Below are 20,377 nucleotides of genomic sequence, written 5' to 3' on the forward strand. Positions count from 1 at the left end.
GTGTAGGTTGGGTAGATTGGCCCTTAGTGTCCCGAGATGTGTAGGTTGGGTGGATTGGCCGTGCTAAATTGCCCCTTAGTGTCCCAAGATGTGTTGGTTGGGTGGATTGGCTGTGCTAAATTGCCCCTTAGTGTCCCGAGATGTGTAGGTTAGGTGGATTGGCCATGCTAAATTGCCCCTTAGTGTCCCAAGATGTGTTGGTTGGGTGGATTGGCTGTGCTAAATTGCCCCTTAGTGTCCCAAGATGTGTAGGTTGGGTGGATTGGCTGTGCTAAATTGCCCCTTAGTGTCCCAAGATGTGTAGGTTGGGTGGATTGGCCATGGGAAATGTGTGGGTTAAGGGATAATGCAGTGTAGAGGACCTGGGTAAGATACTCTGTCAGACAGGTGGTGCAGATTTGATGGACTGAAAGATCTCCTCTGCACTCCGGGAATTCTATGATAAGGATAATTAATGTGGAATGTTGGATTTTTTTGCTTTAATTGTCCAGTGAATCCTCAGGATATTGAGTTACTGGCTTGGAAGTCACTTATTCTGACAGGCTAAGGAAATTAAGTTACTAATTGACATTATTGTTAATCGAGGTGGCTGGAGTTTTCACCTTTGTTCCATTTGAGTGTCCAATCCGGGTTTGCAGCCCGAATGATCTCACACTGATCTGTGACCCTGAACAAACGAGGGGGTTCTGACGAGGGGGTCACTGTGGATAGTGTTAAAGTCTGTCTGCCTCCCCAGGCAGCTGCCCTGCCCAATGTTCTCGGGTGTGCTCTCCTGGTTGTGTGAGAAGGAGAGGTCACCGACTGGGTGGTGAGCCCTGCAGGTCATGTGGAAGGTGTTCCTGTCGCAGGCTCGCAGGTTCCCCTGGTTCTCCAATGTGGTCTGGTACAGCTGCATCTTCGCCGCGGGGGACCTGGCCCAGCAGAGACTCTTCAAAGCCGACAAAATCGACCTGAAGCAGACCAGAAATGTCGCCCTCCTGGCTCTGAGCTTCCACGGGAACCTGTTCTATATGTGGCTGCGGCTCATGGAGAGGATGTTCCCCGGCAAGGGTCTGGCCAATGTCCTGCGGAAGGTAACGTGTGACCAGCTGGTGGTGACTCCCACTGGCATCAGTGCCTATTATATAGGTAGGTACCCAGTGAGTGCCTAACTGTGCCCATCTCCAACAGACTGGGAAAGGATCATTTTAACCCCCCCTGAATGTGTCTTTAGATTTTGTGTTGAAATTATAAATAATTGAGCCATGGGAATTATTCTGACAACACCAGGTTTAAGTCCAACCGATTTATTTGATAGTAAACTCACTAGCTTTCGAGGTTTCCCTCTTCATCAGGTGAATGGAGAGTTCTGGCCTCAGACAGAGCATATAAAGCACAGACAGTTTACAGATTACTGATTACAGTTACTGATCTGTAAACTGTTTGTGCTTTATATGCTCTGTCTGAGGCCAGAACTCTCCATTCACCTGACGAAGAGGGAAACCTCGAAAGCTAGTGAGTTTACTATCAAATAAATCGGTTGGACTTAAACCTGGTGTCGTCAGACTTTTTACTGTGTTTACCCCAGTCCAACGCCAGCATCTCCACATCACAATTATTCTGATAGCCATAGTTATGTTCTAAAAAAATCCTAATGGCTTTAGAATCCAAGGGTGGGATTTTAAAGTTAAAAGTTTATTTATTTGTCACAAGTAGGCTTACATTAACACTGCAATGAAGTTACTGTGAAATTCCCCTAGTCGCTGCACTCTGGCACCTGTTCGGGTCAATGCACTAATCAGCACATCTTTCAGATGTGTGGGAGGAAATCCATGGGGAGAACGTGCAAACTCCGCACAGACAGTGACCCAGGCCGGGAATCGAACCCGGGTTGCTGATGCTGTGAGGCAGCAGTGCTAACCACCAAGACCGGAAAATCGCATCCGAGGTCAGTGGACTTTTGCACGGTTCACGTCCCACCCGCTATTGATGCCTGTGGTCCGTGCAATGGGAAAATTAGAAACATAGAAGATTACAGCACAGTACAGGCCCTTCGGCCCTCAATGTTGTGCCGAGCTATGTCCAATCCCAAGATCAAGCTATCCCACTCCCTATCATTCTGGTGTGCTCCATGTGCCTATCCAATAACCACTTGAAAGTTCCTAAAGTGTCCGACTCCACTATCACAGCAGGCTGTGCATTCCACACCCCAACCACTCTCTGAGTGAAGAATCTATCTCGGCCAATTTGACCCATATAGAACATTCCAGCACAGTACAGGCCCTTCGGCCCTCGATGTTACGCCGACCAGTGGAACCAATCTAATGACCCTCTAACCTAAACTATTCCAATGTTATCCATATGCCTATCCACTGAGCATTTGAATGCCCTTATAGTTGGTGAGTCCACAACTGCTGCAGGCAGGGCATTCCATGACCTTACTACCCTCTGAGTAAAGGATATAATCCTTACAGTACAGAAGGAGATCATTCGGCCCATCAAACCTGCACCAACAACACTCCCACCCAGGCCTTATCCCTATAACCCCACATATTTACCCTGCTAATACCCCTGACATTAAGGGGCAATTTATCATGGCCAATCGACCTAACTCACACATCTTTGGACTGTGGGAGGAAACCCACGCAGACACAGGGAGAACATGCAAACTCCACACAGACAATGAATGACCCAAGCTGGGACTCGAACCTGGGTCCCTGATGCTGTGAGGCAGCGGTGCTAACCACTGTACTGCCCCATTTTCTAACACTGATATTTCTAAAGCATAACTGCAATATAAGCAGCAGATTAGAGAAAGTGTACAATCCTTTTAGGGCAGTATGTATTTGGCTTTATTATTTAAATACAGTCAGACTTTTGGATGAAAACGGAAGCCAGTAAATCCCCCACCAAAAGAAAGCTTTGAGCCATATCTACTGCAGCGTTGGATATATAGTCAACGGAGAAATACTCAGAGATTGATAGCACTCAGCATTTTGCCACTTGATGCACAAGGTACATAAGGCTGATTTTGCAAATCATTTAGTTGGCTGTTAGTATTAATCCCAAAGTATTTGATTTGGAGTTGGAGACTAAGTGTAGTATGTCAAAATTTGCGGATGACACTAAGATGGGTGCAAGTATGCAGAGGACTCCAAAAGTCTGCAAAGGGATATAGATAGTCTAAGTGAGTGGGCGAGTGTCTGGCAGATGGAATACAATGTTGGTAAACGTGAGGTCATCCATTTTGGTTGGAATAACAGCAAAATGGACTATTATTTAAATGGTAAAAAACTGCAGCATCCTGTTGTGCAGAGGGATCTGGGTGTCCTGGTGCAGGAATCTCAAGGAGTTGGTTTGCAGGTACAGCAGGTAATTAAGAAGGCAAATGGAGTTTTGTCTTTCATTGCTAGAGGGATGGAGTTTAAAAACAGCGAGGTTATGTTGCAGCTGTATAAGGTGCTGGTGAGGACACACCTGGAGTACTGTGTACAGTTTTGGTCTCCTTACTTGAGAAAGGATATGCTGGCACTGGAGGGGGTGCCGAGGAGATTCACTAGGTTGATTCTGGAGTTGAGAGGGTTGGCTTATGAGGAGAGGCTGAGTAGACTGGGGCTATACTCACTGGAATTCAGGAGAATGAGGGGAGATCTTATAGAAACATATAAGATTATGAAGAGAATAGATAAGATAGAAGCAGGGAAGTTGATTCCACTGGCAGGTGAAACTAGAACTAGGGGGCATGGCCTCAAAATAATGGGAAGCAGATTTAGGACTGAGTTGAGGAGGAACTTCTTCACACAAAGGGTTGTGAATCTGTGGAATTCCCTGCCCAGTGAAGCAGTTGAGGCTCCCTCATTGAATGTTTTTAAGGCAAGGATAGATAGATTTTTGAACAGTAAAGGAATTAAGGGTTATGGTGAGCGGGAGGTAAGTGGAGCTGAGTCCATGAAAAGATCAGCCATGATCTTATTGAATGGCGGAGCAGGCTCGAGGGGCCAGATGGCCAACTCCTGCTCCTAGTTCTTATGTTCAAAGGTAGATCAATAGACAAAAAATGGAACCAAAAGTTACTATGATTACTAAAGCAAGAGCAAAGATTATACAACTGGGTGCAGAGTAACAGAAACCAGAATATCTTCAAAGTAAGTTAGGTTTTCAGACAGTTAAACAATTATGGTTGGATTAAGTTGAAACGAAATAAAGATAAACCGACTTTCTTTTGAAAACCAGTGGTACTTTTTTACAAATTTGAAGATATACAATATGGCCTTCGTTGGCCCAGTGAGGCTGTGTGGCAGTGATTACAAATATCATAATCCATTAAAACCCAGTTATAAACATTTTATTAAACAAGGTGTAACTTTGTCTCAAGTGTTTCACAGCGAGACTAAGTGTAAGGGAGTGGAATATTACAGCAAGGAGGTTTTGCTGCCTCTGTACAGGGCCTTGGTGAGACCACATCTAGATGACCATGCACAGTTTTGCTCTCCTTATTTGAAAGATGATATTCTGGCCTCCCAGCTGAGTGTTTCCCTCCAGCGGGAGGTGAGGTGTTGTTTGTTAGCAGCGGGGTTTTCTGCTCCTGCCGCTTTCAATGGGAATTCCCATTGATGTCCCTGGCCCACCCCCAATTGCCCCTGTGGAGGTGGTGGTGAGCTGCCTTCTCGAACCACTGCACAGTTGATGTGGTGCATCCACAGTGCTGTTAGGGAGGGAGTTCCGGGTGGGCTTGTGCTGCCAGAGACTGGAGAATCCCACGAGCATGAACGGCTGGAGAATTCTGGCCAATGTAATTGTGTTAGAAGCAATTCCACAAAGGTTCACTCAACTCCTTTCTGCTTATACTTGTTAGAGTTTATAAGAATGAGGGGAGATCTCATTGAGACGTATAAGATGATGAATGGGATGGATAGGATAGAGGTGGAGAGATTCTTCCCGCTCAGAAAGGATAGTAGGACGAGGGGGCACAGCCTCAAGATAAAGGGGGGGCGGTTTAGAACGGAGTTGAGGAAGAACTTCTTCACTCAAAGGGTGGTGAATCTCTGGAATTCTCTGCCCGTTGAAGTGGTGGAGGCTGCCTCGCTAAATATTTTTAAGACGCGGGTTGATGGGTTTTTGATAAGAGAGGGGATTAAGGGTTATGGGGAGAGGGCGGGAATGTGGAACTGAGCCACGACAGATCAGCCATGATCTTATTGAATGGCGGGGCAGGCTCGAAGGGCTAGATGGCCTACTCCTGCTCCTATTTCTTATGTTCTTATGTTCTTATGTTACCTTATGAAGAAAGGTTGAACAGTTTGGGCCTACACCCTTTGGAGTTTAGAGGAATGATTTTGTTGAAACAAATAAGATCCTAAGGGGATTTTTGAGGCTAAAGGATGTTTCCTGTTGTGGGGGAGATCAGGCGCACAGTTTGAGGCCTCCATTGAGATGAGGAGAGGCTTTCCTTTTCCCTCTTAGAGAACTGTCCAATTCTCTTCCCAGATTTATTCAAAGCTGAGTTAGATGCATTGTTGACCATCAAGGAGGGTGAGAGGGTTGGGGGGTTGGGGGGGATTGGGCAGATAGAAAAGTTGAGTTGAAGTCACAACCCAATCAGCCACGATCTAATGGCTGAGCAGGCGTTAGAGGGGCTGAATGGCCTACGGCCACAGCTGATTCCTATGTTTATATGTTCCTAATGGTTTAAGATGAAAGTATCCATCAATTTCAGTTGAATTTTCATTGATAGAATTCTGGTGGTCCCTCAACAGTACAGAAAAGGCATGGAATCAAAGTGGGTGGATACAGGATTGTGTCAGTGGAGCTGTTCTTTATTCTCGTCCAAATACAATTTTATTTAGGTATGAGCGCATTGGAAGGGAAAGAAAATATCCTTGCTGTCTGGAGAGGAACATTCTGGAACACATATAAGGTAAAAACAAAACGGAAGGCGCCAGCGTGATGTATTTATCAGTGAAATTGAGCTCACAGATGATCTACTCCTTGCTTTTCGAGTGTAGTTGCCATATAATTTGGTAAAGGTTAAGGTAAGGTCAGTATCTGACTAAATCAGTTCATAGAACATAGAACATAGAACATTACAGCGCAGAACAGGCCCTTCGGCCCACGATGTTGCGCCGACCAGTTACAAAACAATGACCCACTAACCTAAACCAATCCCTTTTCGTCCATAAACCTATCCACAGACCTCTTAAACGCCCCCAAACTAGGCGCATTTACAACTGCAGCAGGCAGGGCATTCCAATCCCTCACCACCCTCTGGGTAAAGAACCTACCCCTGACATCCGTCCTATAACTACCACCACTTAATTTAAAGCCATGCCCCCTCGTGCTAGATTTCTCCATCAGAGGAAAAAGGCTATTACTATCCACCCTATCTAAACCTCTAATCATCTTATATGTTTCAATAAGATCCCCTCTTAGCCGCCTTCTTTCCAGCGAAAACAACCCCAAGTTCAAGTTCAACAACAAGTTCAGAAGGTGCTGGATATGTTCAGCTGGTCAGGCAGCATCTGGAGAGGGCAAACGAGGTAACATTTTGAGACAACTATGACTCTTTGCCTGAAGAAGGGTTATATTTGGCTCAGGATGTTGGTCGAAATTCTACTGGCACGCCCGCCCCCGAAACGGTAATCACAGAACGGAATTCTCCGTTGGCCCCCTGCGGGATTTTACGCGCCTCGCCCAAGTGAGGCTGTAAAATATCGCCCACTAACTCTAGTTTTCTCCACAGATGCTGCCAGAGCTGCTGAGTATTTCCAGCACTTCCTGTTTTTACTTCAGATTGCCAGTATCTGCAGTATTGAGCTTTAACAACACTTAACTGAAGTCAGATTGTAAAATTGAGTTACTTCCAGTGGTATTAAGTATTAAACACATTTTATTGTTACACACACCTCTTTTGTGACCCAACCTACTCAAATTTACTGCCTTACTTCATTTCTCCTCTTATCACATGTCATTTACACCTTATTAAACAATAAGTGGGTGACCAATGTTAATTGTAATTTTTGCAATTTTCATTGGAGGACTCCCCTCTCCCCTTCCCCCCCATCCTTCCCCCACTTCCCCCCTTTACCTTTCCTTAAATCCCCAGCTGGGGTTTGGAACTCACTCCCTGGTGTATTAAAAGTGAAATATATTTCAATTTCATCTCAAACATATTGAACTAGATTTTGCAAGGTCAATCGCAACTGGTCCGCCTTGTGGCACAGTGGATAGAGTCCCTGCCTCTGAGCTAGGAAGCTCTAGGTTCGATTCCCACCCCAGGACGTGACAGCCAAGGCAGCTGTGTTCGTAACACGGCCAAACAGGTTGAGTGTCAACCTGCAAAATCCTTCCCAATACGCCAGTGGCTTGGTGGTAAGAGTGAGAGAGACTCCGAGTCAGATACTCCTGATGTGGAGCAGTGCCCCTCACTCTATAAGCACCTTGATGACAGACTAGGGAATTACTAGCTATGGAAACAGATAAAAGTCTGCCTTAGCGCACTACTAGGTGTGGGAAGCAGCAAATAGGTAATTAGCCAGTTACACTGAGGAATTCTTAAAGCAAACAGGAAGTTAAAATGGGCAATATCCTTTGCATTTAATTCACGTCTTCAGGTAATTAAACAATAATTACAATCAGATTAAAATAGAATGAAACAAAGATAAACAAACTTTTCAAACAAGATTATTTTATTCTTTAAAAATATTAAATTTAAAAATATATTTAAAATATATGGAACTTACTATTCTGGAGAAATGTGACACTCCACAAATATAAAATTAGCTTCTCAGATCCAGTGAGGATGCCGAGCAGTAATTATAAAGTTATTGCCTGATTAAGAACTCTGTTACATCTCATTCAGAAAGATGTAACTTTTACAAGAAGTTTTACAGTGAAGCCATTTGGATAAGAGCAGACGTTCTCATCAGCGCATCCTCTGGTGAAGTGCAGAATAAATAGTCTGACAACACCAGGTTTTAGTCCAACCTATTTATTTGATAATATACTCACAAGCTTTCGAGGGGACTGCCTCTTCGTCACCTGACTATTACTATCAGGACAGCAGATTTCCTTCCCTAAAGAACATTACTGAGCCTGTTGGGTTTTTCCGACAATCATAAAACATAAGAACATAAAATCAACAATGGTTTCATGATCATTAATAAATTCTTAACTCCAGGTATTTTTTATTAAATTCAAATTGCACTGTTTGCTGGGAGTGGGATTTGAACCTGGGTCCCCAGAATATTAGCTGAGTTTCTGGATTAATAGTCTAACAATAAAACCACTAGGCCATCACTTAATCGTTTTATTATAGCACTGATGTTACTATCACCAGAGTGTATAACCAGTGTCTGACAGCTCTGTATAATACTGAATGATGTGTTATTGATCTTAGCTATTGTTTCACATGCCATTTTTAAACATGGGTTGTGAGCTTGGCTCGCTAGCCATATATTTATTGCCCATTCCCAATTGCCCTTGAGAAGGAGGGGGTGAGCTGCCTTCTTGAGCCGCTGCAGTCCAGGTGGTACACCCACAGTGCTGTTAGGGAGGGAATTCCAGGATTTTTACTCAGCGACAGTGAAAGAACAGTGATATATTTCCAAGACAGAATAGAGAGTGAGCTGGAGGGGAACCTCTAGGGGGTGGTGTTTCCATGGGTTAGCTGCCCTTGTCCTTCTGGATGGTAGAGGGTTTAGAAGGTGCCATCTGAGAAGTCCTGGTATGTTCATACAGTGCATCCTGGAGATGGCACACAAGGCCACTACTCCGCATGAGTGGTAGAGGGAATGAATATTTGTGGATGGGGTGCCAATTAGGCTGCTTTGTCCTGGATGGTGCCAAGCTTCCTGAGTGTTGTTGGAGCTGAACTCATGCTGGTAAGGGGAGAGTATTCCATCGCACCCCTGACTTGTACATTGTACATGGTGGACAGGTTTTGGGGAGGCAGGAGGTGAGCTATTCGCTGCAGGATGCTCTGGTGGCCAGAGTTGCTGGTCCCATTCAGTTCCAGATCATGGTAACCCCCAGGATGTTGGGGATTCAGTGATGCTAATGCCATATCCTTCAGTCTCCTCATTAACACTTGATTAGAAACCGTCTTCTGCACTCTTTCCCACTGTCTCACCCAGTTTTAAAGTGAGAAATTATTCATAAGAATTATTCATTAATATCTATAATATTTCAACAACATTTAATATTTAAATGTAATATTTAATACAACAATTTGATATTTAACTTTCAATCTTAACAGATGGAATTATGGGGAACAAACTATTCTCATCAGTGCTATAATAAAACGATTAAGTGATGGCCTAGTGGTTTTATTGTTAGACTATTAATCCAGAAACTCAGCTAATATTCTGGGGACCCAGGTTCAAATCCCACTCCCAGCAAACAGTGCAATTTGAATTTAATAAAAAAAACCTGGAGTTAAGAATTTATTAATGATCATGAAACCATTGTCGATTTTATGTTCTTATGTTTTATGATTGTCGGAAAAACCCAACAGGCTCAGTAATGTTCTTTAGGGAAGGAAATCTGCTGTCCTTACCTGGTCTGGCCTATATGTGACTCCAGAGCCACAGCAATGTGGTTGACTCTCAACTGCCCTCTAAGGGCAACTAGGGGTGGGTAATAAATGCTGGCCAGCCAGTGACACACATGTTTATTGAATGAATAAAAAAAATTGCTAGGTGTATTACAGGACCTCATGTGATGCAGCTGACTGAAAATTATTTTAAAATTAAATTTGTCCTGCCTAAAATGATACAATACCAGCCGTAGAAATCTGCTTATTTTATTACACTTGCTTTATGCAGTGTGTGTTTTTAGGAGCAATACAGAAAGGCAAGTTGTGAAGGTCTCCCTCATTAGTACAAGAATCACTACAATGCAGAAGGAGGCCATTCAGCCCATCGAGTCTGCATCAACAACAATCCCACCCCGGACCTATCTCGCAATCCCACACAATAATCCCGTTAATCCCTCTAGCGTGTGCATCACTGAATGCTAAGGGGCAATTTAACACAGCCAATCCACCTAACCCGTACATCTTTGGACTGTGGGAGGAAACCCACACAGACACAGGAGGAACATGCAGACTATACACAGACAGTGAGCCAAGCCAGGAATCGAACCTGGGTCCCTGGAGCTGCGAGGCAGCTGTGCTAACCACTGTGCCACTGTGCCACCCGTGTCCTGGACTTTATTAATAGTGGCATAGAGTACAAGAGCAAAGAGATTGTGTTGAGCTTGTATATGACACTAGTTAGAGATTAAAATGAGTGGCTAGTTTCTTCTTCCTCTTCTGGCTGGCGCAGAGCCAATGGCCTCTTTCTGCACAATAACGTTTTTAATAAACAGTGCTAATATTTGCTTCAGCGGAAGAAACAAATCTGTTGGCTGTTCAATCAGGAAATTGCAGATGCAATGCCTCTGATCTCAAATCTTTTCATTTTAACGTGGCGCATTAATAAAAGCATCCCTTATGAGTTGAATGTAATTCCATATTCAGGTACTGGAGGAGATATAGACCTTTTCAAAAAGAGCCAGCTATCAGATACCATTAGTGTCCTGAGCTCATCCATCTCTCCGAAATAAGTGAGAATGTTTGCACAATGTTTAGCACTATTCCTAACTGCTCAGATACTGGAACGATCTGTTCCTGCATGCAGCAAGCTAGCATGAGCAACACAAGTGGTGAGTAACATAATGCCATCCAAAAAATCAGGCAATGACTATCTCCAAGAGTAGAGAATCTAACCTTCACCCCTTGAGGTGTGATGACATTTCTTAAGACCCAGGCCCAACTCCAAGATGTCTTATGAAGTTAGCCTAAACCTTTACATTTTTACATTTGATTTTGGCATGGCTGAGCGTAAGGGCTGGAATTTTACCATCCTGCCCGCCACGGGAATCAGTGCGGGCAAGGGGTGGACAATGGAAAGGTCTGTTGACCTCGGGCAGGATATGGGTGGCACAGTAGTTAGCACTGTCCAAATCTATTGGTAAAATCAGTTTATTTAGTAATTTATTAATGAATTGTTCGTGTTTTGTTATCAGGCTGCTGTGATATATTGGCCTTTGGTGCAGGTACGTTTCATTGCGATCAAGAGTTTGATTTTCATTTCCCACATTCTTGCTACGTTACAGAGTTACGATGCATTTCTGTCTCCTTGCAGATAATCAACTATAGCCTGATACCAGTCTCCTTCAGAATGGCCTTTTTTGGCTGTGGGGGTTTTGTATGGGTGATTTTCATGTCCCACTTGAGACAGCATCAACAGAACAGAATCTGAATTTGGATCGTGGCGTGTAATCAGGAAGTCACAGTCTGTGAATAGATAGGACAATTTTAAAATGGCTTTTATTTGAAATAAATTGCACTTATATTCTGCCTGACAATTTTAATGCCTGTTTATTTAACCGTGCACATTCAGGTATGACAATGCACCCGGGTGTTCCAGCAATTGCAATAGCGAACTGAAGGTTTTACATTGTGGGTGGAGAGCTGACTACAACAACAACACCAATATTTAGCTGTAAGATCAACAGTGACAGAGAGTAAAGCATGCTGGGAACTTTGGCCAAGTTATAATTAAACACAGATGCTGGTTAGAGGGTGGCAGTGATTTGAGATCTGGTCTGTGAGCTGTGACCTGGCACTGCCTGTGTTGACCAAATAAGGATAGTTGTTTGGGTTATCCCAGACATCTTGGCACCAAGATTTCCCACCATGTTACTTATATGGGTTAAAGCCCATGTGACCTACGTGCAGTTATGGATAAGTACTGTGGAATCGTTTATGAGTAACTTCATTGGTTATGACCGAACAATGTGATCATAGAATCTCTACAGTGCAGAAAGAAGCCATTTGGCCCATCGAGTCTGCACTGACCACAATCCCACCCCAAGCCCTATCCCCGTCACCCCATTCATTTACTTTAGCTAGTCCCCTGAGGGTATGGAGCAGTTTAGCATTGCCAATCCACCTCACCTGCACATCTTTGGCATGTGGGAGGAAACCTGAGCACCCGGAGGAAACCCATGAAGATATGGGGAGAAGGTGGAGACTCCACACAGACACTGACCCAAGCTGGGAATCGAACCCGGATCCCTGGTGCTGTGAGGCAGCAGTGCTAACCACTGTGCCACCCGGTTTTCAATAATATCATTCGGCGGTTCGGTGGCACAGTGGTTAGCACTGCTGCCACACAACTCAGGGACCTGGGTTCGATTCCCAGCTGGGTTCACTGTCTGTGTGGAGTTTGCACATTCTCCCCGTGTCTGTGTGGGTTTCCTCCGGGTGCTCCAGTTTCCTCCCACATGCCAAAGATGCGGGGGTTAGGTGGATTGACAATGCTAAATTATCCCTTAGTCTCTGGGGGACCAACTAGGGTAAATGAATGGGGTAATGGGAATAGGGGTTGGGTATATTGGCCATGCTAAATTGCCTTTTAGTTTCCCGGGATGTGTAGGTTGGAGGGATTGGCGAGGTAAATATGTGGGGTGGGTGTGGGGGGGGAACGGAATGGAGCCTGGTTGGGATTGTTGCACTGTTGGGATTCTACAATTGACAAAGTGCCAGAGAACTTTCTGGAAGATTGGGAAAGTTTGGGAATAAAGACCAACCATTACAAGTGTGCCCTGGAGAACATCTTCAGAACAGAACCACGAGGGCGAATGTACGTTGCGAATGGACTTGGCCTTTCTGTTCTGAAGCGGGTCGTGTCCGTTTTTAGTTAAAGTTCAGTTAAAGAGTTAAAGTTTTGGTTACAGAGTTAAAGTTACGAGTTGAAATGAACGAGTTAAAGTGGTGCAACTGTTGTAAGTTCGAGTTTGGTACCTAAAGTGTTAAATAAACAGAAGTTTGTTTAAGTAAATTTGTGTCGACTTTTGTAATATTAAACTAAGTACTGAAAAGTAGGTTAGGTTTAAAGCCACATAACAACACTGAATCAAGAATTAATTAGCTTTACAAGAATTAATTAGCTTTACAAGAACACAATGCCAGCCCATAGGAGACCAGAGTACCCAGAGCGATTTTTGAATTACAGTCACAGCTGTAAGGCTGTAATGTCTTTAACATTAAAATAAAATGTTCTACAATTTAGAAATTTCTAACCAAAGAAATTGCAAATAGATGTTCAGGGTGGAATTTTATGGGAATGATGTGTCCGTCTATTATGAAAATGGGAGAGTTCCTGATCTGTTTTTGGACGAGTTTTCACACACAGTCTTAAGGACTTCGTCACTGAAAAAATAGTGTAGCTGTTTCTAGCACTGCAGGCAATGGGCTGGGCTTAATTCACCAGCCAGCCTGTAGAGGGAGCAACTGCGCATGTGCAGATCTCTGATGCTGCATATCTGCAATTTCAGCAGCAGGGGTCTGACAGAGCGAGAGTTGTCAGGCCCCTGCTGTTGAAGCCAGCCTGAATCAACCACTCCTCTCCACCGCAATCGTGGGGGCCCGCGACCGATCACAAGCCCCACAATGCATTGCTTGGAGATATGGCTGGCTTTCGACGTATATATTAACCAGTCTGAAACTTAACTTTGGAAAGATGAAGGATGACCTAATTGAGATGATCAAGATTATAAGGGGCATGGACAGGATGGATAGGGAACAGTTGTTCCCCATAGTTGAAGGTCAGTCATGAGGTGACACAAGTTAAAAGTGAGGGGGAATTTAAGAAAAAACTTTTTTATCCAGAGGGTGGTGACGGTCTGGAATGTGCTGCCTGGGAGGGTGGGGGAGGCCTCACATCCTTTAAAATGTACCTGGATGAGCACTTGGCACATCATAACATTCAAGGCTATGGGCAAAGTGCTGGCAAGTGGGATTAGGTGGGCTAGTCAGGGCCTTTCATGCATAGTGTGGACCCGATGGGCTGAAGGACCTCTTCTGCACTGTAATTCTTTGATGATATGGAATTGAGCTCATTGTCTAAGGATAAACTTCTACTGGCACAGAGCTTTGAACATAGAAATGAATATCGGAAATCAGACATACATTGAGAACTGTATTTGTTCCAGGAAACTATTTAGCCAGTGGTGTTAGCTCAGCCTTTGTACAGAGGAATGTCCGCATAGTCATAAATAAATTACACTGTGCATTTATTGTCCATACTGCACACTCCTTTAGCTGCTCAACACCAGATTTGGGTCTATCAGATCAGCACCTTGCTCTCTGTCATCCAGTATTGTCCAAGAAGATGGAGCTGGTCCCAGGCTTTTCACTATTAACAAATATCCTCTCCCTTGCTCCCTTCACCTTCACCCCCGACAAGTGCAAGGAACACAGGACTTCTTTGTTGCTAAGATTGAGGCTGTTTTGTTGGGTTGTCTTTGCAGCATCCCTCGCCCAGCAAGCCAAATTCCACCTCCTTCTTTACTCATGAGGTGTGAGCATAGTTATTAAGAAAAGTTGGCTTGATGAATGAACCCAACCCCATTCCCACTGAGTTCAAAAACTTCAGACTGCGAACTCTCTCCTCCCGTTTGTATTTTTTCCATCTGGTCTCAGTCTGGATCTGCTTCTTGTGTTTTATCTTTATTCTGCTATTAACACATTCTGCTATTTTGTTTTCAGATATCACTGAGCTCCATTTATCTATCAACACCTCTACTGCTTGGTTGCTTTACTGCCACCATTCTCTTTGCTTTTGTTTCCAATTACATCCCTGGAATTTATTCACCCCTGACAGCGGTTAGAACTGCTGCCTCACAGCGCCAGGAAGCTGGACTCGATTCCCAGCTTGGGTGACTGTGCGCGTGGGGCTTACACATTCTCCCCGTGTCTGCGTGGGTTTCCTCCGGGTACTCCAGTTTCCTCCCACACTCCAAAAGACGTGCTGGTTAGATGCAGTGGCCATGCTAAATTCTCCCTCAGTACCCGAACAGGCTCCAGAGTGTGGCAACTAGGGGGATTTTCACAATAACTTCATTGCAGTGTTAATGTAAGCCTACTTGTGACACTAAGAAAAAAAACTTTACATCTTTGGATACTAAAAGGGAAATTAGCATGACCAATCCAGCTAACTTTTTGAAACGAAAATACGCTTGCATTAATGTTTAAAAGGGCAGTGTGGACAAGTTGGACTGAAGGACCTGTTTCCGTAAACCTTTATGGCGTAGACCAGTTTCCTTGCACGTGTTGGTTAGGGTGCATTGACCCGAACAGGCGCCACAGTGTGGCGACAAGGGGAACTTCACAGTAACTTGGCCTTGGAGGGAGTGCAGAGGAGGTTCACTAGGCTGATACCGGAGATGAGGGGGTTGGACTATGAAGAGAGACCAAATAGACTGGGTCTGTACTCGTTGGAGTTTAGAAGGATGAGGGGGGATCTTATAGAGATGTATAAGATAATGAAAGGGATGGATAGGGTAGAGGTAGAGAGATTCTTCCCACTCAGAAAGGACAGCAGGACTAGAGGGCACAGCCTCAAGATAAGGGGGGGGGGGGCAGTTTAGATCGGAGTTGAGGAGGAACTTCTTCACTCAAGTCTCTGGAATTCTCTGCCTGTTGAAGTGGTGGAGGCTGCCTCGCTAAATATATTGAAGTCACGGGTAGATAGGTTTCTGATAGACAGGGGAATTAAGGGGAGAAAGTGGGAAAGTGGAACTGATCCACTTCAGATCAGCCATGATCTTATTGAATGGCGGGGCAGGCTCGAAGGGCTAGATGGCCGACTCCTGCTCCTACTTCTTATGTTCATTGCAGTGTTAATGTAAGCCTTGCTTGTGACTGACAAATAAACTTTATTGGTGAGATACTCTATGGGAGAGTTAGTGCAGCCTCGATGGGCCGAATGTCCTCTTCTGCACTGTAGGGGTGGTAAGAATGCATTTGGGAAACGCTCCCTCTCTGCCAGAACTGCTGAGATTTTCCAGCTCCCTCTGTTATTCTCCCAGCGGTGTGTGTCCTTGGGATAATTTCCGGGAGGTAATCTCCAGGCTCCTGAGCATCTCTCTCCTGAGGAAAGGCTGGGAGTGCTTTGGTAATCCTATACATGCGCACTCACCCCTCACTCTCCCCACCTCCTCGGCTCAAAGTGCTGACATCAGCGGAGAGGTGGATCTGAATCGAGGGGATGGAGTGAGAGAGACACAGACAGAGAGAGGGAGCAGCACACACACACACACAGAGCCATGGAGGTACAGAGCTCACCCACAGCATCAGTGGACAGCAGGAGATCACTGAGGAGCTACGGGGCTGTACAGGAGACGGAGTGGAACAGACTGACTGTGGCCAAAGGCAAGTACTCTGTTCCCCACTGCCAGCGTGTGAGGGGTCCCTCCCACAACCTGAGAGGGGAGACAGCCAGCCTGGCAAAGCAGAGGAAATGCATGTTTCTGCAGAATTCAACAGCAACCCAGAGATAGTTACAGTGGGGGGAATATATATATAATATAGTATAACAGTGCAGGATTGTCTATCAGTGAACAAAGCTTGGGGCAACAGGGGAATGAACTCGGAACAGCAATTTAAAATACAGATTTGAACTTGTTTTAATTGTTGTGGGGAAAATGCAGCCTAAATTCGACGGGTTCTTTTGCAACAAAGCCTTTTAAAATATTGCAATCTGTTCTTTTTTTTACATCCATCATCTCTGTATATCCAAGTCAGAATGACAATTTGATTGCTAAATGCTGTGTTACAATATATATATATATAACTCTCAACGGGGGAGGCAGGATTTAAATTGGTGGTGGTGGAGGGGGGGGGCGGCTGGAGATTACGAGTGTACAAAGCCCTCCCGGGATAATTGTTTGGAGGCGGAATTAAAATAGAATATTTCAAATGAAGATAAAAGCAAACAGCACAGAGAGAAAACAATTATTGCAGGAAATACACATCAGGATTAGCTGCGTTTGAAAAAGCGAGGTTAATGTTTCAGGATTATACATTTCCACTGCTCACAATATCTTCCTGGAAACCGACATTTCACACACACACACACACTAATAATTTGAAAGGAAGGGCTGGATTGCCAACATCCTTGTTCACATTATGCAATCCTAAAACGGCCAGAGCACTGCCTGAGTGGGAAGCGTACCTGAGTCAACAATTACCAGCCCCCATTTAAAATACTGGCACGCTCCATGAATAATCCATCCTCACAGACAACTCCCTGTAGGGAATGTGCTGTAACCCGGGGCACCGTCCATCAAATAAAATAGGAAGCAAATAATTGCTTAGTGAAGAGGTGCGTTTGTTAAATCAGCTGGCATCTTGATACAACAATAAGAGTTTTACTTTGACAAGAGTTGTTTTCTAACGGATTGTACAACAATCAATCAAATATTAAAATGGCCAGTTCAGTCTGACACCACATCCTTCTGGAACACAGTATAATAGAAATATGGAATTACTCTATTTTGTAAATCATCTTTGTGTTTATTTACACCAAGTGGAATGTTATGCAAGTGTGATTTTTTTTCATGTTTTGAATTGCTTGTACGTGATACATTTTACATTAGGTGGATTCCTTTGTAAATTTGTCAAGAACCCATTCAAATAAAATTAGGTGTAATAATAACGTGTAGGTTTTCTCCGGTGCTCCGGTTTCCTCCCACGATCCAAAGATGTGCAGGTTAGGGTGGATTGGCCGTGCTAAATTGTCCCTTAGTGTCCAAAGATGTGTAGGATAGGGGGATTGGCCGCACTAAATTGTCCCTTAGTGTCCAAAGATGTGTAGGATAGGGGGATTGGCCATGCTAAATTACCCCTTAGTGTCCAAAGATGTGTAGGATAGGGGGATTGGCCATGCTAAATTGTCCCCTTAGTGTCCAAAGATGTGCAGGTTAGGGGGCTTGGCCATGCTAAATTGTCCCTCAGTATCCAAAGATGTGCAGGTTAGGAGTTACAGGTTACAGGCCATGGTGAGTGTGTGGGGTTACAGGGATAGAGGGGAAGGTGAGATACTGTTTCGGAGAGTCAGTGCAGACTCCTTGGGCTGAATGGCCTCTGTAGGGAGTTATGGTTTTGTGGTTCTAATGTGCAGTAGATCTCTCACAATGCATTATTTTTACCTATAGTAGCTTTATCTACATGTCTCTATCCACACAGTTTGATTACAGTAAAATAATTGCAGCTTTTAATAAGCAGATGCTTTTCATTATCTAATCCCCTCAAATTGTTAGACAATGCTGCATAGTGAGACAGGCAATAATCGATTCTTTCATATATTCAGGCTGAATTATTCTGGAACATGATATGAAGTTTGTAGTTTATCATCAGGTATTATCTCATGAAAGTTCACTGCCTTTTAATGTTTTGATGTAAAAAAAATCACATTTCGATATTTGAACAGGAAAACTAAAATTCTCGGTACAGAATGGGGCCATTTGTTCTAGAACAAGGGTCATAGATATTGGCTGGAATTTTACCACCCCACCTGCCACAGGAAGTGGAGAGGGTGAGGAGCGGACAGTGGGAAGGTCCATTGACCTTGGGTGGGATGTTATGGTTTTGAGATGAGCGAAGCCCTAAAATCCCGTCCACTGAGTGAGAGGCAGTAGGTTCGAAACTAAGATGAGGGGAAAACAATTTCTCCCAGAGGGTTGTGTATCTGTGGAAGTCGCTGCCCCAGAACGCAGTGGAGGCAGAATCATAGAATACTACAGTGTAGAAGGAGGCCATTTGGCCCATCAAGTCTGCACTGACAACAATCCCATCTCAGCCCTATCCCCGTAACCACACTTATTCACCCCACTAATTCTTCTAATCTACACATCCTGGGATATTAAGGGACAATTTAGCACAGCCAATGCACCTAACACACACATCTTTCAGACTGTGGGAGGAAGCTGGAGTGCCCGGAGGAAACCCACGCAGACACGGGGAGAATGTGCAAACTCCTCACAGATTCAAGAAAGAGATAGAGATGTTTCTGATGAAAAGTGGGATAAAGGGATATGGGGAACAGGCAAGAAAGTGGAGCTGAGACCAGGATAATAACAGCCATGATTGTGTTAAATGGCAGAGAGGGTTTGATGGACGGAATTACCCACCATAATCCCTGTATTCCTTTCTGCTGACCAATAACGAGCGACTGAGCTGAATCCTGTTTGTCCTGACCAATAAGGACATATCCAGCTAATCCCACTCCCCTGGTACTGGTCGAGAATGAGGTACTTTACAAATCTTCACGTACTTATCCCTTTTCTAAACACAGTGATGATTTCTTTCTCCTGCCATCCCCTCAGACAGTGAATTCCAAACCTCAACTTTCCAAAATGCCCAAATCAAGTGGAATAACCTTTCTTAAGGAGCTGGTTAACGCAGTTGGTTAGGTGGCTCGTATGTGGTTCAGCATAATACCAAGCTTGCTTCCTGTGTCCGTACAGGTAAGCTCAAAAGCTGCCTCCTTACCTTGTCTCTGAGAGTGAAGGGCAATGGTGAACCACTGCTGACAAAAACTGCCAAGGAAACGGCTCAGGATGTTTAGGAGTATCATAGATTCACAAAACTCTGATTGCACACAATCCCAATTCCAGCACTTGGCCCATAGCTCTGGACGTAACGTAATGGCAGTGCAGATGAATAATTAAATACTTCTTAAATGTTACGAGAGTATCTGACACAGTCACCCTTCCAGGCAGAGAGTTCCAGATTCCCACCAGCCCCGGGTGAAAAAACATCAGCAGGCGATGAGCAAAGACCCTGCCTCTGGGACAGAACTTTGACTGAATGGAATCTATTTTGTATATCATTAATAACAGATAATCAATAGCAAATTCAAGGAACATATTTATATGATCTGCTTAAATGAGGGGAGGCAATGGCATAACGGTATTGTCGCTAGGGTAGTAATCTAAAGACCCTGGCTTATGCTCCCGGACCCCGGTTTGAATCCCAACACAGCAGATGGTGAAATTTGAGTTCAATAAAAAAAATCTGGTATTAAGAGTCCATGATGACCAGGAAACCATTGTCGGAAAAACTCATCTGGTTCATTAGCGTCCTTTAGGGAAGGAAATCTGCCATCCTTACCCGGTCTGGCCTCCATGTGACTCCAGCCCCACGGTGAAATGCCCTCAGGGATGGGCAATAAATGCTGGTCCAGCCAGCACCACCCACACCCCATGAATGAATTTAGAAAATAATTGACGACTCTGGTGGGCCAGAAAGTTCAAGCCCACCCCAAGACCCCAGTACAAAAATCAACGTTAACTCTCCAGGGCAACATTCACCAATGGTCCCTCTAAGCTGTAATGGTGGTGTCGCAGCCAAACAGGCCTCGCACAGGCTGGGCACACGTTAACTCCCTCACATCATCGTTAAAGTGATGGGTAGGTGAACGCTTAAACAAATTACTCTGGGGCGGCACGGTGGCGCAGTGGTGGCACTGCTGCCTCACAGCACCAGGGATCTGAGTTCAATTCCGGCCTT

The 20,377-nt window shown here is 44.5% G+C and overlaps 1 protein-coding gene across 2 annotated transcripts in view; it reads left to right on the forward strand.

Moving 5' to 3' along the window:
- The first annotated feature begins 623 nt into the window (after window positions 1-623).
- The window catches only part of mpv17l (MPV17 mitochondrial membrane protein like), an 86,316-nt gene continuing 66,562 nt past the window's right edge, over window positions 624-20,377 (forward strand). Inside the window, exon 1 of one of the 2 annotated variants that reach the window (XM_080207018.1) lies at window positions 624-1,128. In XM_080207018.1, the coding sequence (XP_080063144.1) occupies window positions 825-1,128 (304 nt within the window). In that variant the 5' untranslated portion in view covers window positions 624-824. Of the gene's footprint in view, window positions 1,129-16,116; window positions 16,238-20,377 lie in introns of those variants that run through there. The other variant, XM_080207019.1, reaches the window with a different exon arrangement.

The sequence above is a fragment of the Carcharhinus amblyrhynchos genome, chromosome 18 (assembly GCF_965287045.1).
Source record: "Carcharhinus amblyrhynchos chromosome 18, sCarAmb.v2.hapA, whole genome shotgun sequence".
NCBI classification, from domain to species: domain Eukaryota; kingdom Metazoa; phylum Chordata; class Chondrichthyes; order Carcharhiniformes; family Carcharhinidae; genus Carcharhinus; species Carcharhinus amblyrhynchos.